At 31.2% G+C, this 22,915-nt stretch overlaps 1 protein-coding gene and 1 non-coding gene across 3 annotated transcripts; one reads left to right on the top strand and one right to left on the bottom strand.

Annotated features, from left to right (window-relative positions):
• Positions 1-1,650: 1,650 nt before the first annotated feature.
• On the bottom strand, positions 1,651-21,915 carry LOC148279954 (organic cation transporter-like protein). Of its 2 annotated transcripts, none has more exons than XM_088229145.1 (4): positions 21,704-21,915; positions 4,928-5,300; positions 3,927-4,334; positions 1,651-3,170 (listed from the first exon to the last, which is right to left on the bottom strand). In XM_088229145.1, exons 1-4 carry the CDS (start codon positions 21,732-21,734, stop codon positions 2,420-2,422), a joined length of 1,563 nt encoding a protein of 520 aa, XP_088085271.1. In that variant the 5' UTR covers positions 21,735-21,915; the 3' UTR covers positions 1,651-2,419. The 2 variants fall into 2 exon arrangements, with proteins under 2 accessions (XP_088085271.1, XP_088085270.1); XM_088229144.1 differs by lacking the exon at positions 21,704-21,915 and adding an exon at positions 10,241-10,392.
• On the top strand, positions 18,707-19,003 carry LOC148279955 (signal recognition particle RNA). The gene has a single exon (XR_015822743.1).
• Positions 21,916-22,915: the final 1,000 nt, after the last annotated feature.

Genomic DNA, 22,915 nt, shown 5'->3' on the forward strand with positions numbered 1-22,915 from the left:
GTTTACTTTATGGTTTTTATAAATATTAATACAAACAAAAATAAATTTAAAAAATAATTATGCACACAAGAGTAAAGAGTTAAAACTGAAGAACTAATCATTATTTGATTTTTTTATTGTCAATTCTTTTTCGAAACACAGGACTTGATCATCAGCGCCGTGGTATATAATAATTCTAAATCATCACTGTAGTTTTTTTAAATTAATTATATTTTTAATTTATTTTTTTTTGTTTTTTTTACAGTATACATAAGAGGTAAAACAGAGTATTAAAAAAATAAAGCATAATTACATAGCAATGAAATACATACTAATAGTAAAAATAATAAACAAAAAATCCCACCAAGGCATGGCCTGTTCGTGGGTATACAAGAAAATGTTATTGAATTTTTGCTTCTATAATAAAAAATAAACAGTTATAACATTTTTGTGTAACATAAGAAAGAGAAAATAAAATATTCTGTAAAAGATTATATGTTTTTTTATAGTAATTAAAAATGGAAATAAAAATCATTTTTTAAAAACATAAAAATATTCATTATAATAAGGGCAACAAAATATTTCATGGAAAAAAAGAGTTCATATTGATTTGAAAGTCGCTGCATTCAAATAATTTGAGAATTCAACGAATAATTAGTACCATGATGATGACTGTAAAACAAAAAAATTAGTCTTGTTGGTCTATGTGGAATACGAAAGTTTATTAAAGTTAACAGTTCTGGGCAATCTTTTTAAATAAATATAACAAACAAAATACACAGAGAACAAAATCAACGACAGATATCTACAGAAATACATGAAATATACTTAAATCGGTTTCTTTGTGTTTGCAAATACGTTTAATCGTTTGGTTGTGAGGGGATGGACATGTGTGTATAGTGTATATTATTGCAAGTGTAAAAAAGGAATAAAATATGATAATGTTAAACCGAAATGGATATACTACTAATTATCTATAAGAGAAAAATAAGTGTTTTAAATCAATAAATAAGTAGCTTTAATAAGTCTACATGCATCTTTTTTGTATATTTAATTTTATGAAAATGCGTTTGACAATGAGTTTTTAAAAATTATTTTAATGAAAAATCATGTTTTGATATTTAAAAAAAGATATAGGAAATATAAGAAAGTATAGTCATTTTGTTAATAAAACTCGATAAAAATAATACGTTATGTGTCTTTGCAACGAACACTTAAAAATAAACGATTAAAACAAAGGTTTGCTGACTTTAATAGCACAATTACAAGTAGGTGTATTAATATCTATTTAAATAGATTTTGTATAGCCTAGGAAATAATTATAAAATCAAATATCGTAGCATCCAATCGTCCGATTGCTTAACCTAATTTTATACATAAATCTTTGTATTAAGTTATATTGTACTAAAAAATCCAGTTAAGTCTCAAACCACAAGCTTCAAACATAACACGGGTATACCCGCTAGATCAGAAGCACAGAAGTAGATATTAGTAAATATTACTAGTAATACTAGTAGGCAGCAGTCGTCTATCGCAGACTGTTACATGCTAGAAAACTCGGCCCTACGGGTCTCATGTAATTGACCCTCCGGGCTTTGTTTTATCGGCCCTACGGGCCTGGGTTGATTGAGATATCGGGTACCTAGAAATATCCAGCTTTAGGCTTCACAATTTATTTATTTTTTGGAGCAATTAAAATGAGAGATAGATTTGAAAAATAATAATTATTATTACACTGAATGCCGTGTCGGTCTTAGATCGCACACGTGAAACATAGGGTAATAAGTAATAAATTCCAACACATTAGAAACATTGAATTCAATTACTAAACCTTTCGATTTGAAAGTTAATTTGACTCTCCATTCTTACAGTTTAAACCAACGGAAATTAAATTACTGGGATAGAAACTTTCCCTATATAAGCAGCTAAGTTTGTACTGAAATAAATCTTACAATAATCTGAACCTTTTGCATTATTATTCATGTGCTACAGGTACGACAGATGGGCCCGATAGGCCTCTGACTGAGATAATAATTATATTGGTTTATTTGTAGGTAATATAATACGAGATCTTAAAGTCAGTAAAAAATTACGTTAAAAATATTTTGTTAAAGTTGTACGTTTTGATCGAATCTCAATTTTACATAATAAATCTCGGTTGCGCATACTATATTGAATATTACAATTATTTTATTGTAACTGTACAACATTTTATATAATATACCCTGTTTCTTTAATCTCGATATTGCGTTACACGATTTTTGAGTCATAAACTTTATCAAAGAATACCGAGTTCTAAGCAAAATCGCAGTGATATGGATTGACATTAAATCAATCAGCACTTATAAATACTCACCCTAAATACACATTGTTTTTTCGTCAATATTTGTGCTAAATTATATTATACCACAAGTGACGCCGCAAATACGTTTAAAATTACTTATGTTTTGTTTATCACAGTTTCTTTTTCTTCCTTTTGTACATCGTCTTTTGGCTTTTTCTTTTTTACCAGTCCGAAGGCTTCACCTTCGGAAAGCGTATTGGGCAACTCGCATCCTTTTGTTTCCGGCAAAAGTAGACAAACCATGGCGGCAAATAGCGGAGCCATCCCGAAAATAACTGGTGGTAACCACGGTATTGTGGAATTGAAGGACACTATGAACGGAGCTATCATAGACCCGATTCTCGACAACATGGATGCAACACCAACAGCCGCATTTCTCACAACAGTCGGAAATAATTCAGAGCAATATAAATAGATTACAGAAATTAGTATAAACATTCCTAAATTTCCTATACAAGCTAAAACTACTCTTACTATGGCATATTCTTGTGGAATCACAGCTATGATCAAAAGACAGAACGATGTCGCTATGTGCATACCTAGCATAGCGGTTCTTCGTCCCATCAAGTTCAATCCTACGTATGCGAAAATAGTTCCTAGAAAAGTCAGTAGAGCTGAAATCGTGATGTTCACAAATATATTTCCACTGAGCTGCCCAATGTACTGAGACAAACCGAAGAAACCAAACGCACATATAATCCAATTAATTGACATACAGATGACGTTTTTTCTTAAATTCCTCGTACGGAAAAGATCCAACATGGTAGCCTTTTTGACGTCATCAGTTGTTTTAGTTTCCTGATAATGGTATATTTTATCCCTTATTCCTTCAGTCGGGAGATTATTCCTGTTAAAATAAAACAAAAGTAAGTGTATCCCTTCATACGTACTAATTTGGTTAGCTGGAAAATTAATTATTACAGACTGTCAGACTGACAGATACAATTGTTTTCCAATAAGAGATATAAGATATTTCAAACAAACTCATCGCACTGATTAATTTATCATCTTTAACCTTTTAATCTCCACATTTTTTCCCAATGATATGAAACTGAATTTAATGTTTGTCATAAAGTTTTAAAATTATTTTCATGAATCATTCGTTCCAATCATCTCGCGAACTTTTCGGTTGATCTACTAGCTAAACATTTTTTTCGTTATTAACAAAAATACTTCATCCCCATTAACAAGAAAAAATACATTATTTATTTAAACCAATTTGATGTTTAAAAAGGCTATAAAAAATAGGTAGTGGAGCTGGGTAGAAGTAAAATGGACTGTCTCATTCGCCCAAACCAATATTTAATAAACTGCTCCACAAATGTATAGTTTAGGTTATGTTTTTGTTATTTTATATAACGTTTTATAATATAAATAATATAGGTGGACATAAATTAAATATAAACTTAAATGCGTAGTGTTTAAAACTTTTTGAACATTTTGTTAAGTATCTCTGTATATTGAGTATTCTTTGTTTATTCTCACATTTGAAAATATTTCAAAAAAAGTAAATTGTTAAGTGTCCTCGGCACGGGTAACCCCGGTGAGGTCACATTATTTTATTGTTAATCTTTGTTTATAATGGAAAAAAAGGTTTTCTTACATTTTTGCGGCCCGTTCAAGAACTTTGATAGCTTGATCAGTTTTTCCAGTAGCTAAGAGCCATCGCGGGGTCTCCGGTAGTAACCAGTGTAAAAAAATTAACGTTACTGGAGGAACGGAATACGCCAACTGTATCATTTCCCAAGTCCTGATGTAGTATCCTAGAAGAGGCATCAACAAGTAGCCAAAGTTGAACGGTAGTTGAAGTAAACAGGAAACAAGTTCCCTGTACTTTTTTCCGGTCAGTTCTATCAGAAGTACGAAACCGACTATCATGATTCCTCCGATAGAAGATCCCACTAAAAATCGAAGAGCTAAGAACAGCCAGTAGTTGTCGACCATACTTGCCAAAACACCTGCTCCTACTTCTAGAGCAGCGGCTGATAACATTGATAATTTTCTGCCAAACCTGTAAACAAACATTTTCAAATAAAAACCATCCCATATTTGAAATGAAACTACCTAATATAGATTATAAATTTATAAAGAGAGACAAATATGATTATTTTTCCCCGTGGTTCTACATTAACCTTTACTTTTATTCAAATAAAACGGTACGACTTTTTTGTATTTTTTTATGTAATTCAGTATTATTATGTTTTAAGTTCCGAGAGTTGGTGCATAAGTGGCCTAAGTGAAAAAAAATAGTTTCCAATATTGTGGCTTAGGAAAAAAACTGCCTTAAGAATCTCTTTTTTATGAATTGTCATCTCGTTTTATAGGAAAATAAAAAAAAGACTATTCAATTTATTTTATCAACTGTTCCAAAAAAGTTTTGACCCAGGAATCATAATAAATTTTCATGATCTTATTAATAGTAAATAATTTTTAAGTGATTCAGGTTCTAATTAAACGGATTATTTCTAATCCCGATTTTGATAATTTTGAATTGTATTATCTAAATATTTTAATTAAAAATAATTAAAAAACTATTTTAGATGTATGCACACCTACACACATACAAAAAAGCTACATAACAAAACCAATAAAAAAATATCTCACCTATCTGAAAGAGATCCAAACACAATACTTCCTACTAGAAGTCCCAGCATAAAGATAGTTTGATTAAAGCTGACCAGCCATTCCTTGTCGCAGATGAGATCCCAAGTCATTATGATGGTTTCCTTAAACACGCTGGTGTTGTACTGAGGAAGGTGGCACGGGCAAGCATTGGGTATTCCGAGAGTGCCATTTACAGCATTGTCCATGCACAAATACTGGACTGGTGGTGCCAAGAATACGATGCCGAGTGGCTGGAAGCAGGTGGACATCTTGCTCGTAAATATCAGCACTATGATGAGATACTGGAACTTCCCGATTGGTCCCATGCAATCTTGCACAACGTCATCTGTTGCGTTGGTAGGTTTCGTCTCGGCTAAAAGAGAATCTTTGATTAATACTTCTTATAGAAAAATAACATATAAAGTCCCCATGGCGTTTTAATTGAACTAACTGAATATATTTGAAACCGCTTCTCAACATTTCATACAAATAACATTTTTTATACAATGTGTACTTTGTAATTGTTTATTTGGTGCTATACTTTATAATTTACAAATTATTATTGCGTTGTTCCGAGCAGGTGAGTTGTGTAACTTCTATTTATTTTTTATTTTATTTATTCAAATTTTTCTCTTACAAACTATAAATAATAATAAAAATAATGTGTCCTCACTGGGGTTGCCCGTGCCGAGGACACTAAACAATATACTTTTTTGAAATGTTTTTACATTAGAGAATAAACAAAGAAAACTAACTTAATAAACAGAGATCATTAACAAAATATTCACCGTTTTAAAAACAAGGTATATATGTACATCTTTATTTTTTATTTTACAAAACGCACAATAAAAATGAAACATTATGCTTTAATTCTGTATTAAATAAAACTACGTAATATTTTAGTAAGACACCGGTTAATGAGTGCAGTCCCCGTGGTGTAATGGTTAAGACACTACCCTTATATATGAAGGGTTCCGGATTTGATTCCCGGTGAAATCACAACAGTTAAAGATAATTCCCAACCCCGGTGTTATATGCTGTAATTTTCCATTGTAATCGGGCGTTTTGGCCAGGGGTGGTATTCTGAATCTTCTCTACCCTCTAGAGATTGGTTAATTTGGGAACGTTTATTTTTACTGCGACGACACTTTGCTTCATATCTGGTCACACTGATGATTATACGTCAAATGATGCATAAAACTGTTAAAAAATCAAATACGGTTTGGTCAATTCAATCCAATGAAATGTTTTGGGTAATGCTTAAGGTCACCATAATGTTTATTATTTTACTTATTTAAATGTACAATACAGCACTACTGCCAATTACAATGTGCATAAATTATATATTAAACCAAAAACCACCGAAAACTGATACATGTATTCTACTCATTAAGAGGTGTTTTAGATTACGGAGTAAATAAATCGGTATATTATGCACTGTTCCAATCGGTTGCGTCATATGGAGTAATTGGATGGGGTGGTGGTTTGGAGGCAATTTTAAATCCATTGGCCATTCTCCAAAAAACAATATTGAAAATAATGCTAAAACTGCCAACCACCTACTCCTCTCATACTCTATTTGAAACAACAAATTTACTTACTCTCAGACAAATTTATGTTAGGGAAGTTCTTACAAATTTCTGGTCTTCTGTTAAAATTAGAACACAACAGAATATTAAAACAAGAAAACCTCAAAGTTGAAATGCCTTTTTTCAGAGGCATTTTGCAGAATTGGGCCATAAAGTTTTTAATATGTTGGACCCTGGCATAAAAGCGTCCGTCAGTTATAATGTTTATAAGAAAATGGCGAGCAAGTGGATAAGGAGTAGACCTTTTCATATCCTGTAAATTATTTTTATGACTAAAAGATGTGTTGCTTTTAATTGTCAAATATCTCATTATTATTTTTATTTATATATTATTTTTACTTTTTATGTTTTTTAATTTATGTTTGTTTTAATTATTTATTATTAGCATTTACATTTTTTATTTTTATTATAAATGGTATATTTTCTGATTTATATATGTGCTTAAATTTTTATTATTATCGGTACATTTTCTAATTCATATTTATGGTTATTTTTTTTGATGATTAATGGAAAATTTTGTAATTTATATTTTTATTTATTTATTTATTTATTTATTCACACTTATTATCAAAATACAATTCCATATTCACTTTGCCCAGCTAACAAGGGTACATACCCCGTTCCAAGCTAGGCAATTACATTTTAATATATTATAATACTTAACAAATTAATATAGAGCACAGACAAACACAATATATACTTATTCGGATACACATTTTGATTCATATACATACAGACATACACATATATACACACATGTATATATAAATATACACATATATACATATGTACATACACACACACGTACATACACGCATGCGCATACACATACATACATTCATAAAAACATAGACAATTTATTTATGCGAAACTTCATGGTTGTCATCTATAAATATATATTTTTTAAATTATTCTTTATTTTTTATATTTTATTTTTGACATCCAGTAAGGTTCTCCAATCCGTGGCATGCATCAACTTTTCTGACTCCCTACGACCAATGTCATGAAAGAGCGAGGTCAACACCTTCCGTAACTTGACAACACTCCCGTCTTTCCACGATTCTGGCAAAAGGTTATGGACCTTTTTGCCTACGTTATAGTGTTGTCTCGATGCCAGAACAGTGTTGACCCCTTCACTTAGTATCAGATCCCTATTAGAGTATCTTGTGTTATGGTTGTGGTTGACGCTTGGGTAAATGTCTCTCTTTATGTGTGTAACCACTACCGTTCTCAATATATACTGTTGAATAATATTCAGTACTCTGAATTCTTTGAAGAGCAAGTCATATTTAGGCTTCAATTTTTAGTATTATCGGTATGTTTTCTAATTTGCATTAATGTTTCATTTTCTACTTAATAATGGTATATTTTCCATCAATATTTTTGATACAATTTTTATTATAACATTTATTATTTATAGTAAACAAAGACGAATAAGTCACTTATACATATTATGATACATAGTTGAGGAAAAGAGTCTAAAGCTGGTAATCCCAGCATGGAAAAGATCCACCTCTCTCGGCAGGCTTTTCAACAGACCAATCATTCCCCCACAGGGCATTTGAATGAAAAAATAATGAATTATTCATAATCACTCCGCAGTGATGTTCTGTATAATATGTAACCCAATTCCCAAGTCCATTAATTATAGGCCGAGAAAAGAATTTGATACATACATTTCGCTATTCAATGAATTAATTAAGCAAGTGGCGGAGTTTAAACCAGGCTAACGCCGACGGACGCCGACGTCACGCCGCCCCGCGCCGACGCCTACTCGACATCATTTTGGAAAAAATACTTGTAAATAATTAACTGCCTCTATTAAAATTTTCTGGTAATCTGTTGAGGTCATTGTACACTATGAGAAAGAAAACGTTCGATACATTTACAATACTTCCCATTCTTACTTCATAACTTATATTTTATGAAATTATAACTGTTTGTTTTTTGTGGATATTCCTTGATAAAACTCCACAGTTAATAATTATAATAAAAATGACTATAACATTCCTTAGTTAAGTTTAACTTTGTTTTTTTTAAATCTTTTTTGATGTAGATGAGAAATATTTGACCGAATTATTTCACCTATTAGACATCGCCTGAAAACATTTTTCAATTGTTGTAAAAAATACATTTTTAGAGCCGTTGGTTTAATCAACATCAACGTTACACAGTGTGTAAAGTGGTCGCTTGCATCAGGCAGCGACAGGTCTTAAGCTCTGTAAAACCCAAGACTTCCATATTTCCTTTTCAAAGATGTTTTCTCTCCTGCTCCAATAAATTTCAATCTAAATAACTGCATGTTCATCTGAGAGAGCTCTTCCAACCTAAATCATAGCATCGGCTATCTTTTTGCTCTAGTAACGAGATAACTCTTTCAATACCCGTTCAAAGCTTTAGTTTTTTTGCCTCCTTTTTCACAATAGCAGCTGCACGATTATGGAATCAACTACCCACTAATGTCAGAGACGACCCTTTATTTACATTCAATTAATGTATAAAATGTCACTCCTGAATATTTGAGCTTTTAGTTTCTCCTCCCTCTATCTTTCCCTCTTTACCCTTTCCTATCTTCATCGTATAGTGTAGATATTTAGTCAATTTTTATTTCCCAAAAAATATAAATATACGTTAATGTTTTGTTTTATAATTAAAATATTACGATATATTTAAATTTTGTTAGTATACCACTGATTTTCTGAAATTGAATGGTTTAGGTAGTTAGGTAGAAATCGCTTTAAGGTAATGTGGCCGCCCTTATGCATATGTTTATGTATGTAAACTGCGTATGTATATCAAGTCTTAAAATAAATTAAAAATGGCTACAAACATTTGAATGTACTCAAAATATTGTTGTACAAAAACATTTCGGGGGCGTAGAATCACAGGGGGATAACTTCAAATATAATAATGTAAGGTAAACTCAGTTTCAGTAATGCCGATAAAATCAAAATATATATTTGCGTTTATCACAAAACCATATTTTGGTTGCTATATCCTTGTGATCCTCAACCCCGAAATATGATTATGGCATCACTGAAAGTAGCTTATCCTAAAATATGAATTTTGTAGCTACCTAAATGATCCTAAATCCCCGATTTAATACGCTTTACTGCTTATTTTCAATGATTTACAACAAGTATTTTTAAAAACTCACACTATGGTCCTTAAAATATAGCTTGATTAGAATGACAGCAGTCAAACTAATTTCATTAGTGATGGGAAATTACTGATCACTGATCAAATCGATTTTATCAGTTATGTCATGCAATCATGAAACTCTGTTTCCGAAAATTGATATAAAAAAACGCAAAAACAAGCCTATTATAGTGTGTTTAACTCAATTATTCACCAAAAAATTAGACATTTATACTTTTTTCATGAACAACATCGAATGAATTATTTTTTTATTCGATCAATTACATTGATTAATTTGTCCAATCTCTAACATTTTTGCAAAATGATGTAACCTTGTAAGAACGTCGGTTATAATTAAGTTTATTTTAGTTTTCTTTTAGTTTTAAAGTTGATTTTATATGTTAATGATGATTTATGTTTTAAGCATTGACTTACAAGAATAAATTAACACGCCAGATACAAATGATTTTTCGTGTGTCAATATAAATAACTCCTATGAAGTTACTACAAAGTTATGTCGTCACTTTTTCTGACAACTGTCATTTATTTCATGTTACATTTTAAGGACTATAAGTCAGAATCTCACCTTTATTATCTTTCACGGGATCGCCTTCCATATTGCTTATTTTATTCATTGGAGATTTCAATATTAAAACGAATATTTTTCTATCGCACAACACACAACCAGCACTAAAACCCGACACATCTTTAATTGACCAAGATTAACCAGTTTGTGGTTGCGCACGAACTATCAACATTGTATTATTATTTCCACAGTAATTAATCAAATAACCAGGGTAATCAAAACAAACTGTAAACGATAAGTTTGATTAAAAAATATTTCACTAAATTATTCTGATGGTGTTAACAGCTTGAGGAGCCACGTTGAATTAAAATAGTATGGTAGCCATGTTAGTGTATTTTACGCCAAGCTATGCATAGTTTTACCTTTATATTCTGTCGCATTATTTTGCTTGGTGTTTGCATGTGGCAGGTACGGACAGGTAGAAGGAATTTACACCGCATGGTTCCTCATTCAAAGAAAATTGATAATTTTCCTTTACTCATAAAAAAATACTCCGCACTGTGGTCTAGTAGTTCATTGGACTGTCTACTGTCAATAAAAATGTTCGTGGCTTGCGTGTTTGAATTATGAGTACGCATTTGATCCCGAGTTCGATTCTGGATCAGATCAACATTTTTCATTAATTCAAAAGGGTGATATTTCACAGTCCGTGGACTGGGATAAGACTGATAATATTTTTATCTAACAAAAAATCAAAACACACCGTAATTGGTATACCAGTATGAGGACGTTCAGTGGTTTTTTATGTATTTTTATTTGTGTATACATACGTGTCGTATTATCGGCGCTATGATTTTTTAGAGTTTCGTAATTTTGAAATTACTCCTCGTGTGACTTCACAAGTTCTCTTTGATCAATTCTGCTGATTGATACGTTGGCTTTTTGTAAACCAGAAATCTAGCACAAACACTCTATAATTGGTTGATTTGGAAGAACTAGTTACGTCGTTCAAAGTATTTCGTTTATATTAAATAAATAAAAAAAATTCATGCATTTTCAAGAAATTTCGCAGTACAACTTGATGCTCTAGTTTTTACCGTGCTTAAGAAAAATTTACCAGTATAATTATTTTATATCCAATGTGTTTATATCAAATGTCAGTTAAAAAACATGTGTTTATCAGATAAGTTAGTTTTTAAAAAGTAATCTTATTCGTGTTAGCTTTATCGAAGTTTTCTTTTTAAGTGTACGTATATTGTTTAGAAATTTTAATAATTAGTAAATGTTTTAATAATAATTAGATTAGAACATTCATTTATGAGTTAATATAAGGACATTCATATATTATGTTTGTACTATTTTAAGACAAAAAAAATAAAATAATAATAACATGTTAAGTGGAAAAATAGTTAGAAGACTCAAGGTTAGAAGCATATGTGTTTTTCATAGATTTTCTAGGGTTGCATTCGACTGAAATGCAAATATTGAACAATTCGTAGGGTGTTGTTTTTTTGGATATTAAAAAAGTTTAAATTTTAACGTTTTCAAAAAACAGTTATTTTTAATGGATACTGAATTGATCAATTTCTTAATTTTAATGGATTTTTAGTAAAGCCTTAAAAATTTATCTGACTTTTGATTTGAAAAACGGATTCATACACGAAATGCACCACTGTTTGTAAGTAAAGCAAAGTTTAACATTTGCGGAAATAATACTATATTTGAAAATCAATTATTTTATGTTTTGGAATTCAAACATAAACAAGTACCTAGGTGCTAGGTACCTACTTATCAATGAAAAGTCTTTCTACTTTTATCCAGACAGTTTTCGCACGCTTTTACTACACAATCAGTATATAATTTTTCTTTTCAGTAGTGATTTTTGCACGATTTTGATTTGAGCATGACGAGGCCTCTTAGCCAATCTCATGAAGAGATAAAGCGAAAAACTAACCCTTGTTACGAATAAATAAATAGCTCAAAAAAGGCAAAAATAAATAACGTGTGTCCTTATTTACGCAATAACGTTTGCTGAACTAGCTTATAGCAGGCAAGCCAACGTTCGGGAATATTAAAAATGTTTAGTTTTGGAATTCATTCATAAACACGTACCTAGGTATCTACTTATCAATTAAGTATTTTAAATTACTTAAATAAAGTCCTTTTAAGCGTACAGTTTTTGCACGCTTTCGCGACACAATCTGTCATTTTCATTTTCATTTCTTTTGGTTTCGAATTAAATGTCAAGGTTACGTCAAAACCTCGCTGGCGGTTAAAGATTGACTAAATTAGCGTTGGGCATGAGTTGAGTGTCATAATTTTAAAGGGCTCGGGGTAAAACGCAGTCTGACTTCATTAATAATACGTATTCCCGTATTTTCTCCCTGGACTTTAGCACAATTTTGATGTAAGCACAACGAGACCTCTTAGCCAATCACATGAAGAGATTAAATGAAAAACTAACCTTTATTACGAATTTATAAATATCTCTAAAAAGTCCAAAATCAATATCGTTTGTCCTTATTTACGAAAAAACGTTTTTTCAACCAGCTATTAGCGGCAAACTAATATTCGGGCAGGACAACGTCTGCCGGGTCTGCTAATTCCATATTAATATATACGTATAAAATAAGTAACTAAATGCTGGAAATAAATTTGACGTCTTTTTGTTTGAGGTTCATATCAAAATTTATATAAATATTACTAAGAAAAATGTACACCGTAAAATGTTTTTTTCTAAGTGCCTCTAAAATATTTAAATTTATTTCAACGGCAACTCCCTAGGGAGGAAATCCAGCCAGTCTGTAAGCATTTGGACATAATCAAACATTGCCTCTAAAATAATTTAAAAAAACATTTTTTTTCCTCATTTTACTTCTAATTCACACTAAAGGTATGCCAAACTACTTATTTTGTTTAATGGTGATAAATATATTTTTGTGATATGTATTTCTCGTATCCCTGTAGTTCATTTATACATATATGTATTATGTTCACATTCAAACTTTATCGTTTTCAATCCAATTTCCGTATATAAGAGGACCATTATTTGACATCTTTAAAAACGATATAACTTACAGAACAATGTCTACAAGTATTGATAGTGCTCAAAGCAGTAATAAAAATATCAAAGCAGGTGTTCCCCGGGGATCTATATTAGGACCCATATTGTATATAATGTATGTTTCATTAATTAAGCATATTTTCCCACATATTAAACACTTTGTATAATATGAAGACGATACTGCTCTAAATGTGTCGGATAGCGTTTTTAGTAAATGTACTGAAATGTTGCAGAAGGACTAATATGTTACAAATTTGGTGCCATAATGCAGGCCTTTTAATAAATACCAAAAAAGACAAACAATACATGTTAGGCCACCACACGCCAAAATAAATATGTTACCTATTGTAAAATCTTATAATTTCGAATGCCTTCATAACTCTCGCTTTGATAGAATTTGCTCATGTGATAAATTAGACATTGTGGACGAATAAGTTTATTTAGGTATAATTATTGATTGATTTTTAAGTGGAATATACATGTTATAAAAAAATGCAGACGGTTAAGATCCGTAGTAAGCCAGCTACACAAATTAAAGTTTTTAGTTCCTCTATTCACACTATGATTACTAAATTTGTCTCTGGCCAAATCCATAATATAGGTTTCAGATCTTCAATTTCATAAACATCAACAGATGAAATAATTGAAGGAATGTAGATGTTCAAATATGGGCAGAATGGTGTATATTACACAGTGTATAAAGTGGCCACTTAAACTAGCCAATGCCAGGTCATAAGCCCTGTAGATGCCTAGACTTCCATATTACCTCTTCTAAAATGTTTTTTATTTAATAGTTTATCCGGACAAATGTGTTTAAAATACTTCATGTGTTTATTCTAATAATGTATTAGTAATGTAATAACACGTGTATTTTATTGAATAAAGACTTTTAAAAAAAAAAGTAATTTGTAATACTTGACTAAAGATAAATTGTTAAACAAAATAAAAATTTCATTCTTTAAATGCATGGGTAGCAAATATTCAAAAATATAAAAATTTGTCTGATTAGCATTTTTTTTGATGAGGTAATTAGTTTAATTATTTACAAAACATGAACACGGATGTTGTCTTATTTAATATAATAATAACAACAAACCTAATGCGTTCTCTATATAAACATTATGCATCAACGGAATCACGAGCCTACCTTCATTCACTGATGAATTAAAAAATATTAATCGGGACGGATACTTTTTAACAAAACATTTATCGTTACTGTTGTTCTAAAAATAGGTAACATTAACATATTAAATTCTTTACCAAAAATCTTCATACGGTAAGATTATTGGACAATCGTCAATATTTTCAACCAGATGTGCCGATATTCGGTAATTATTCGTATTCGGCATATTCTGCTTAGTTTTATATGTTCGGTATTCGCCATAATATTCGGTTGAAATACTGAATATAAAACTACTTATGGTGGACACACTAGGACAGCGAATGGGACCGCATGCAAGCGGAAATGTGTGACTTTATCAAAAGCGCTAATCCAGCGTTTTAATGGTAAAATCAAATTACTATGATCATGTCTACCCAGTTGGCTCAGGGATCAGCCATTCGGTAGCGTGCACTCCCATCGCTCTCCAATTTGTACCGAGTCTTACATACGTATTATCTTCATATTTTTAACTAATAATTTTTTTCCATTCTTCATACTTCATAAGTATTTTGTTGATATTGCGTAAAAAAACAACGCATTATCCATAAATAAAAAGTCGATTACGGGAATAATCTAATTCGGTTATTTGAACAATTCGTTTTTATTTATTTATTTATTTTTACATAAACGGCATAAATTGCCTTTAACATAATATATTGAACATAAATATGAAAAAAAAAATAATATAAAATTGCATAACTATAACAATAGTAACAAGTAGATAAATACGCATAAGCAACCAAAAATATTAACGAAATAAATACATAGATATGAAAAAAACAAAAAAAGGATTTTTAAATATAAATAAAAGTTTAAGAATATTATTTCGAGAGAAAAAAAGAAATCAGACTCGTTTTATAACTATCAAGTCCAGAACCAAATACATCAGTCTTGTATTAATATGGATAATAAAAAATTAACATCGTTTGCGATTATGCACACCACAAAATAATTTGTCAGATTTTTGTCCGGCATACCGGGTCGTTTAGATTTTTACAGCACTTGTGAAAAGGTGACACATTTTGTATACGTTTGTTGGATATACGCGGTAAAGTTACCGGGCCGGGTGGATTTTCGTGGCATGTGTGAAAAGGACCCAGGACTTAAGCTTGTAAATACTAATAATAAAGGAAAGTAAAATCAGATAATCAACATTTATTTAAGGTTTGAAATATTTAACATTTCGCCTAGCGTCTATCGAATCTGTTCAAACTTGTTCAGCGCTATAAACCACACGTATAATGAACCGAATAATTCGGCCGTATGTTCGGTTCTGTAAGCGTGAAACCAAATAATGTTCGTATTTGGTTCGGTTTAAAAAACCTGTATTCGGTGCATCTCTAATTTTCAATGTGGTGTCTTTAGAATGAAATGTATGGTAATTTTAAAGTTTCCTTTTAACTATTAGTATTGAAATTTTTTTTTTCTTTAAATGAACCAGTGTTTTTTAAAATTATTTAATTCACAGAAACGACCAGATAGGAAAGGAATCAAAAGTAGCATTTGGTACATTAGAATACATAATATATTATAGTTAGAGAGTATGTTTCTAAAACGATATATGTTAATAAAAAAAAGAAATTGGTCCTAATTGTTGCAATAAATACAAAGCAGTATACGAGTAGAGAAGAACATTGTAAGATAATGAAATAAAAAGATACTAAGCAAAAACTGTATTAAAAAAATAATCAATACTTAAAATACACAAAAAAACAATAGCAAAAAAAATAAAAAATTGTTTTGTATAAATAAGAACACGGTGTACTAGCGTTTGTAATATTGTTTAATTATGATGTGTAAAATAATAAAGGCATTTTTATATCGTTTAATTAATATGGAAAAATAAATCGTTAATCAAAATGGCCACGCTGAAATCTATTATGAATGCTAATAATTTTGTTTTATTTCAGTATTGTAGGAATAAAGTTTAAAAAAATTCATCGTTATTATTTTACAATAATTTGTTTTTGTCTAATGGCGCTCAAAATTGTATAGATAGTCCGCATCTCATAAAGCTAATTTCAATAACAAAACAAACAAACAAACCATCATGCCGTTTTCCCGTAGGGGTAGTATAGTATAATCAAGCTAGTACTTATATGAGATACCGGGCGGATGGATCTTTGTTCACTGCTCTTGGGTTCGAGTCTGCGCGAGTTCCAGTTTTTTTGTAATCATGTTTTTTAAAATGCATTTTTGTGTTATTCAAATGTTTGCGTTAAATTAGAAAATATTTTTACTGAAACTATTAGCCGCTAGTGCCGTTTGTTGTATATTATTTATCAAATATAAAATACACATTTTTTGATGTGCTATATTACCGCTATAGACATTTTATCAGAATTTTTGCAGCTCGCGTAGGATGTAGGTGTAACTATATAAACACGTTACAAGCGCGTAAAATATGACATTTCAATTCGTACCTAAAATTTTGCATGTATGTATACAATTATCATGGTTTGCTACATCTTTTTTTTTAATTGTTGAGGGTAAGCAATATCAAATTTGATAAACCTGAGACGCATTTAGTAAGAAAATAACGTGTCTATTTATAATACTACGTCAATTTCCAGAACCCATGTATTTATAGTAGTGTAGTTACTCCAATGTTTGTTTTTTTTAAAATGGACGAGGAATAACAAAAAGTACGCGTTTTCTTTCCACACCACGAAGTTGTCGTTCACCAGTCGTAGTACCAGAGATTACAGTTCTGCGCATGCGCCGGCAGGGGCATTATTATTGGCTATTATATATCGCCGTTGTCGCTCCTAGGGATGGATAATAAAATTTATGCGCCTGGCACCAACTACATATTGTATGTTCCTATTAAAAAAAAAATAACATGAAACCAAGTTTTGTAAAATTTTCACTAAAAATAAATGTAAAAATAGCATTTTTCAATAAAAATTGATAAAAGCGCCATCTATGAATAATTAGTTTCATGTTTTCGTTTAGAATAACCTTGTTCGCAAAACGCTTGGTATATCTTACAAGATAATAATATACAGTGGTGCCTCGCATAACGAACGCCTCGCACAGCGAACGCTGCACACAACGAACTTCCTTTTCGTTCATTTCACGATTCATACAACGAACTTCGCTTCACACAACGAACTTCGCTTCACACAACGAAGTCGCCCACTTCACACGATCACTGCCGATTTATTGCATCCTTCCGCGCAGGCAGTCGTTAGTCACTGAGCAGTACGCTTAACTTACGCACGTGTCGCAGCAATCGTTGAAGAGGATGTAGAGGAGCTTATTGAGGAACACAAAGAAGAGCTGACAACTGAAGAGCTCCAAACACTTCTGGCCTAACAACAGGACAATGCTCAAAGGGAAGCGTCATCTGATAACGAGGAGCAACAATCAAACAATCAACCAATTCCAACTGCTGACATCAAGAACATCCTGGTCAAATGGAAAGCAGTTCAGGAGTTTACCAATGCCCACTATCCGGATTCCGCTTAAGCAAACAGGATCAACGACCTGTACTCCGATACTCTTGTCCGTTATTTCCGGCAGATGTTGAAGAAAAGAGAGAAACAAACGACTTTGGACAGGTTTTTCACTGCACCATCGGCCAAAAAGCGGAAAATGGATGAAGATGTGCAAGATTCGATTATTTCTTAAAATTAAAAAATGTGTGTTTTTTTCATTATGTTTTTAGATGTATCTAAATAAAAATAATAACAAAAAATTTATCTTTTTTTTATGTCATCTTACCATATTTTATGCTACAGAACGAATTATTTTTTTTAACATGTATTGTTATGGGAAAACGCGTTTCACATAACGAACTTTTCGCATAACGAACTTGCTCCTGGAACGAATTAAGTTCGTTGTGTGAGGCACCACTGTACGTACATGCTTTAGTAATAATATTATAAGGAATTTAAAAAAAAAACGCAATTAAATTAGGTATACAATTTCTCTGCCCTGAGACTTATTCAATGTTGAGAATATTTATTTATATAATAAATAAACGAAATCGGTTATACGGAGACTTCTAGTAAAATAAACATAAATCAAATTCTTTTGACGCACTAGCTTCGTGAAAATGGATATTATATTTCATGATTGTTCTGTTTCTCATATTAAAAAATATTTTAGAAACTAGGTTTACAAAAATCAATTTAATAATGTTTTAGTCTTATTTCTTCACGTTGGGATTAATTTTTTTGTTATTATTTTTTGCATTTTATAAATAAAAAAAATAAAAAAGATATAAAAAAAAAACCATGTGCAAGATTCGATCGATACGCATCCAATATATACAACGTTTTTGTCGCTCTCTCCGACTGGAAGCGTGGCGTCTTCTGTAATCCGGCTACTCGGAGGTCGGGTGAGGAGGATGGTCTGAGGTCGGGGGTCCTACGGCTGAGTTGCCCGCGTTGACCGGACGTCCGCACTAAGCCTGCCATCAATATGGCCGCCCGGGGGGAGCCCTGGTCGGCCAGGTTGGCTAAGGAGGGGCGCACCGGGCCAGGGGGGAAACCCAGCAGCCAAAAGTCCCCGTGGGGGGCAGTAGTGGGATAGCGTCCGGGAGTGAAGCGCTCAGTTGTAGCCCGACCGACACGGCCAGACCCAAATCTTTTGCCATTTTTTTTCAGTGCTGAAACTTTTTGTTCGGGCATGCAAAACAATTACAAATAATCGTTACGTTTTACATATTAGAAAGAAGGACGTATCTAACACTTTTTTCTAAAATGAGTTAAATACATAATCTAAAAAACTACACTATTAATCATTATTAGAAGAGCAGAATTCAAAAAGAAGTCTGAAGTTTTATCAATACTATATATAAAAGGGTGCTAACGTGGTTCAGGGAAGAAGAACGATGAAAAAACGATTTTTGAACTAGACATTTTCAGGTCTTTTTTAAAAATCGAATAATTGTAAAAATCTAACCGAATTGTGACGCATTAGAGGCGTAGCAAATGCAATGAACTGTTTTCGCGGGGTTTAAAAACTATAATATATATTTCTTGCTACTAATGAGTACAATTTTTTTTACTCTACTCACTTAGTCATTTTAGCGGATTTATATTATTATTAAATAAGCCATTTATGAGTACCGGTCAATGATCATATTTATGTTGAATATGTAGTTATAGTAATAATAATATAAATCTGATAAAATATTAAATCTGTATTTAAGGTTAACTAGACACGACTCCAAAATACATTTGAAAATGAGTTGATATGCTAATTAAATATAATAATGTCTCACTGCTACTTCGTATAACACTTCGTTATCAGTAGTTATCAGGTAGGAAATCTTACAAAAGCTATATTTACAATTAAACATAGTAAATATAAATTATACGTTCATAAACCATAGTTCTTACTGAGTAAAAAAAAATCAGGGTAAATATAAGATTGGAATTCGATACAAATTTATTATACCGGTCGGTACTCATAAATTTTATGCAGGTATAAATTATTGTATTATTGTTATGTCAATACCGCTGTGTTGCTAGGTTTCATACTTTAGGAGGTATCTGTGGCAACCGATTCGTTGATGTTCGACAAGGGTGTTTACTGGATGCCATTTTTAATTTTCAGACACCCTTTAAAAAGGGTAGGCCCAAAGATTTCGGAAAAACGGCAATTTTTGTAGGTTGTTTTGGTTCGTTGGCTAGTGTCGTAGACTCACGGATCAAAAGTTTGAGGTTCGCGACCCGCTCTATCACTTTTACCCATTTTACAAAATTAAGTTATTTACAGCTCGTTGAAAATGCCCCACAAAATTGAAACATTTTAATAAATCATTAGAACGCAATTGATTCTTCGAAAAAATCTTACTTTTATACAGAGATCTTTTATTTACGTAACTTAAATCGAACAAGCATTACAAATAAAAAAACAACTTTAACAGTGGTGATTATGAAAACAATATTTTTTATTGGTACATGTTTTTTTTAAACATCTTTTTTTATTCAGTTTTTTTTTTCAAAAAATTCTTAGCGAGTTATATAATAATTTTTTTAAATATTCAAAAAATTACATGATCAAATACAAGAAATACTTGGAGATGGACGTATCAAAAATCGGAATCAGCGCGCACGCATGAGAATATGTATGTATGTAAAGGAAGCGAGATCTAAATGTAACGGCAGAGTGATATGGCGTTCTATCCTCTCTTACCTACTTTCACGGGGAAATGGTGTGACTGTTTATTTTGTTTTTGTTTGTGATGTATAACAAGATATTATATTGCAGGCAGTAGATATGCACTTATTTTTAATAGACTTACTTTAGGGGAAAGATTTATACTAGCATAATATAGAGTTCAGGGTTGGTTTTACAATGGAAAGTTAACATTTTTCTTCAATTTTATCCACACAGTAAAATTAAGTTTTCTGTTTGAAAAATAGAATACGCACACATTTTTTTTCTAAACGTGTTCAATTACAGGGTAGGTACGTATTCTTATGGGAAGTCATTCAGAAAACTTAAATTTACAAAGTAAAATTAAGTTTTCTGAATGAAAATAGAATATGTTTACATTTTTCTTTCTAAAAATTTTTAATTACCGGTTACAGACGAAGATACTTGAAATTTTCATAGAAATATACACACTTTGATACATAAATATTATATAAGTTAATACCGTCGTAGTATATACCGATAAAGATAGCCGTTCATAATCGCGGCTCAGGTTACCGACGAAGATACTTTAAACTTTCATATAAATATACACACTTTCGTACATAAATATTATATTAGTGAATACCGTCTTAGTATATACCGATAAAGATAGCCGTTCATAATCGCGGCTCAGGTTACCGACGAAGATACTTTAAACTTTCATATAAATATACACATTTTCGTTCATAGATATCGATTTTACTTTATATCATCTCTCACACGTATCGATAAAGATAGAGTTTGTAATCACGGCCCATGAATTAAAGCTGCATTTTATGATTATTATTTAACAGACATTGCCGGTCTGTTAAATAATAATCAAATATCAATGAAATAATTCTAGAGCTTTCAGGAAATTTGAAGGCCTTATTTATAAGCCTGGTAGAAAGTTAAGGTTAAGCATAGTGGTAGAACAAGGATGAGAATACCATCCTTATTCTACCGCTATGCGTAGGTGTAACTTCATACCAAGTACATGAGTAAGACGAAGGACCGGTCAAAGACTAAAATGTATTATCTTCAGTACATTAAAATAATAACAAATTACCTACAACATTCCCAAACAACCTCCGACTCCATGACGCCATGTAGTCAAAATAATAAACTTTGGCGTGCATCTTTTAATTTATTTAAAACGGCTTACCTTCATTTTCACTGTCACTTGTATCGTCCATAAATTAATTTTGGTGTCTTTTAGCGAGCCAAAGACCTCGATCAAAGATGCGTGCTCGCTGTCCCTCTGCAGTTAAAGTACTGAGGAAGAGTACTCACTACCTTCTCGATAGGTTTACCGATATTAAACTAGCAGACATCCATAGTTGGTACTTGTTACTCAGTCCATGTATTTATTTGTGTAAAAAATGATACATTTGTCTGCTACTCGTTGCTTGGATGTCATTTATAGATAGAGAGACACATGTGTGTACACTGTAGTGTATTTTAAACGCGATAAGACCTCATGTGTCATGTGCTTCCTGAAAGTATCTTAATTTTATTGCCCAAAGTGATAAAAAAAAAACTAAAGCTAAAATCATCATTTTCACTGACTTATTTGCATTCGAATGTCACTGCATTGGTACTTGTCATTAGTCACACGAAGGCAAGACTATCAGTCTTACGCATTATGTGCTAATCTAGGGACTATAAAATATTGCAGTGTAAAAACACATTTTTAAATTAATATTTCATGTCAACCTTTCGGGAATCGAACTTACATCGAGGCGAAGGTACTAAAAACATACATAATTGTGTATTTTTTATAAATATTTTTTTTACATAAGTAATAGGTTTAACGAAATTAAATGTCTAATTTTTGTTTTATGCAGTAATTTGCACTTTACGGTATTTTTAAACAAATCTTCGATGTTGAAAAATAGTACACCAATAATCTCGATTATGCATTTTATATTTCCCTTAAAATAATAACGTGAAATTTTAATTCACATACATATTTTCATATTACTTATATCGTCATTGTTGTATTTTTCCGAAACGAAAAATTCAAATAAATACTTATAAACACAACGGAATTAAATACGAATATAAAAAATATTTATATCCATAATACTCGTAACATGAAATTTGCTGAAAGGTTAGTTGAAATGAGGTTTTTACATTATTTATTTCTCTATAATGTGTAAAATAATTTGTTTGCCATCAAACTCTATGATGAGGCTAATTTTTTAAATCTGGAGAGCTTCTTTCATTCCACATAAATAAAATGTCAGAGTACAGGTAATTATTTCAAGCTTGAAATAAATAATTCATGGATTTGCTGATATTGAGATGAATAATTTATTAATTACCTAACATGGTGTTCGATCATGATGCATATATTCTTTATCCATATCATTTT

This window comes from Micrasema longulum, unplaced genomic scaffold (genome assembly GCF_059751315.1).
Source record: "Micrasema longulum isolate JH-2025_06_02 unplaced genomic scaffold, ASM5975131v1 h1tg000639l, whole genome shotgun sequence".
NCBI classification, from domain to species: domain Eukaryota; kingdom Metazoa; phylum Arthropoda; class Insecta; order Trichoptera; family Brachycentridae; genus Micrasema; species Micrasema longulum.

Coding starts and splice junctions, on each gene's coding strand:
- LOC148279954 (XM_088229144.1), bottom strand. CDS start 10,289: ATGAATAAAATAAGCAATATGGAAGGCGATCCCGTGAAAGATAATAAA. Junction 4,335..4,927: donor TTTGGATCTCTTTCAGATAG/GTGAGATATTTT, acceptor GTTTGTTTACAG/GTTTGGCAGAAAATTATCAA. Junction 3,171..3,926: donor CTTGAACGGGCCGCAAAAAT/GTAAGAAAACCT, acceptor TTATTTTAACAG/GAATAATCTCCCGACTGAAG.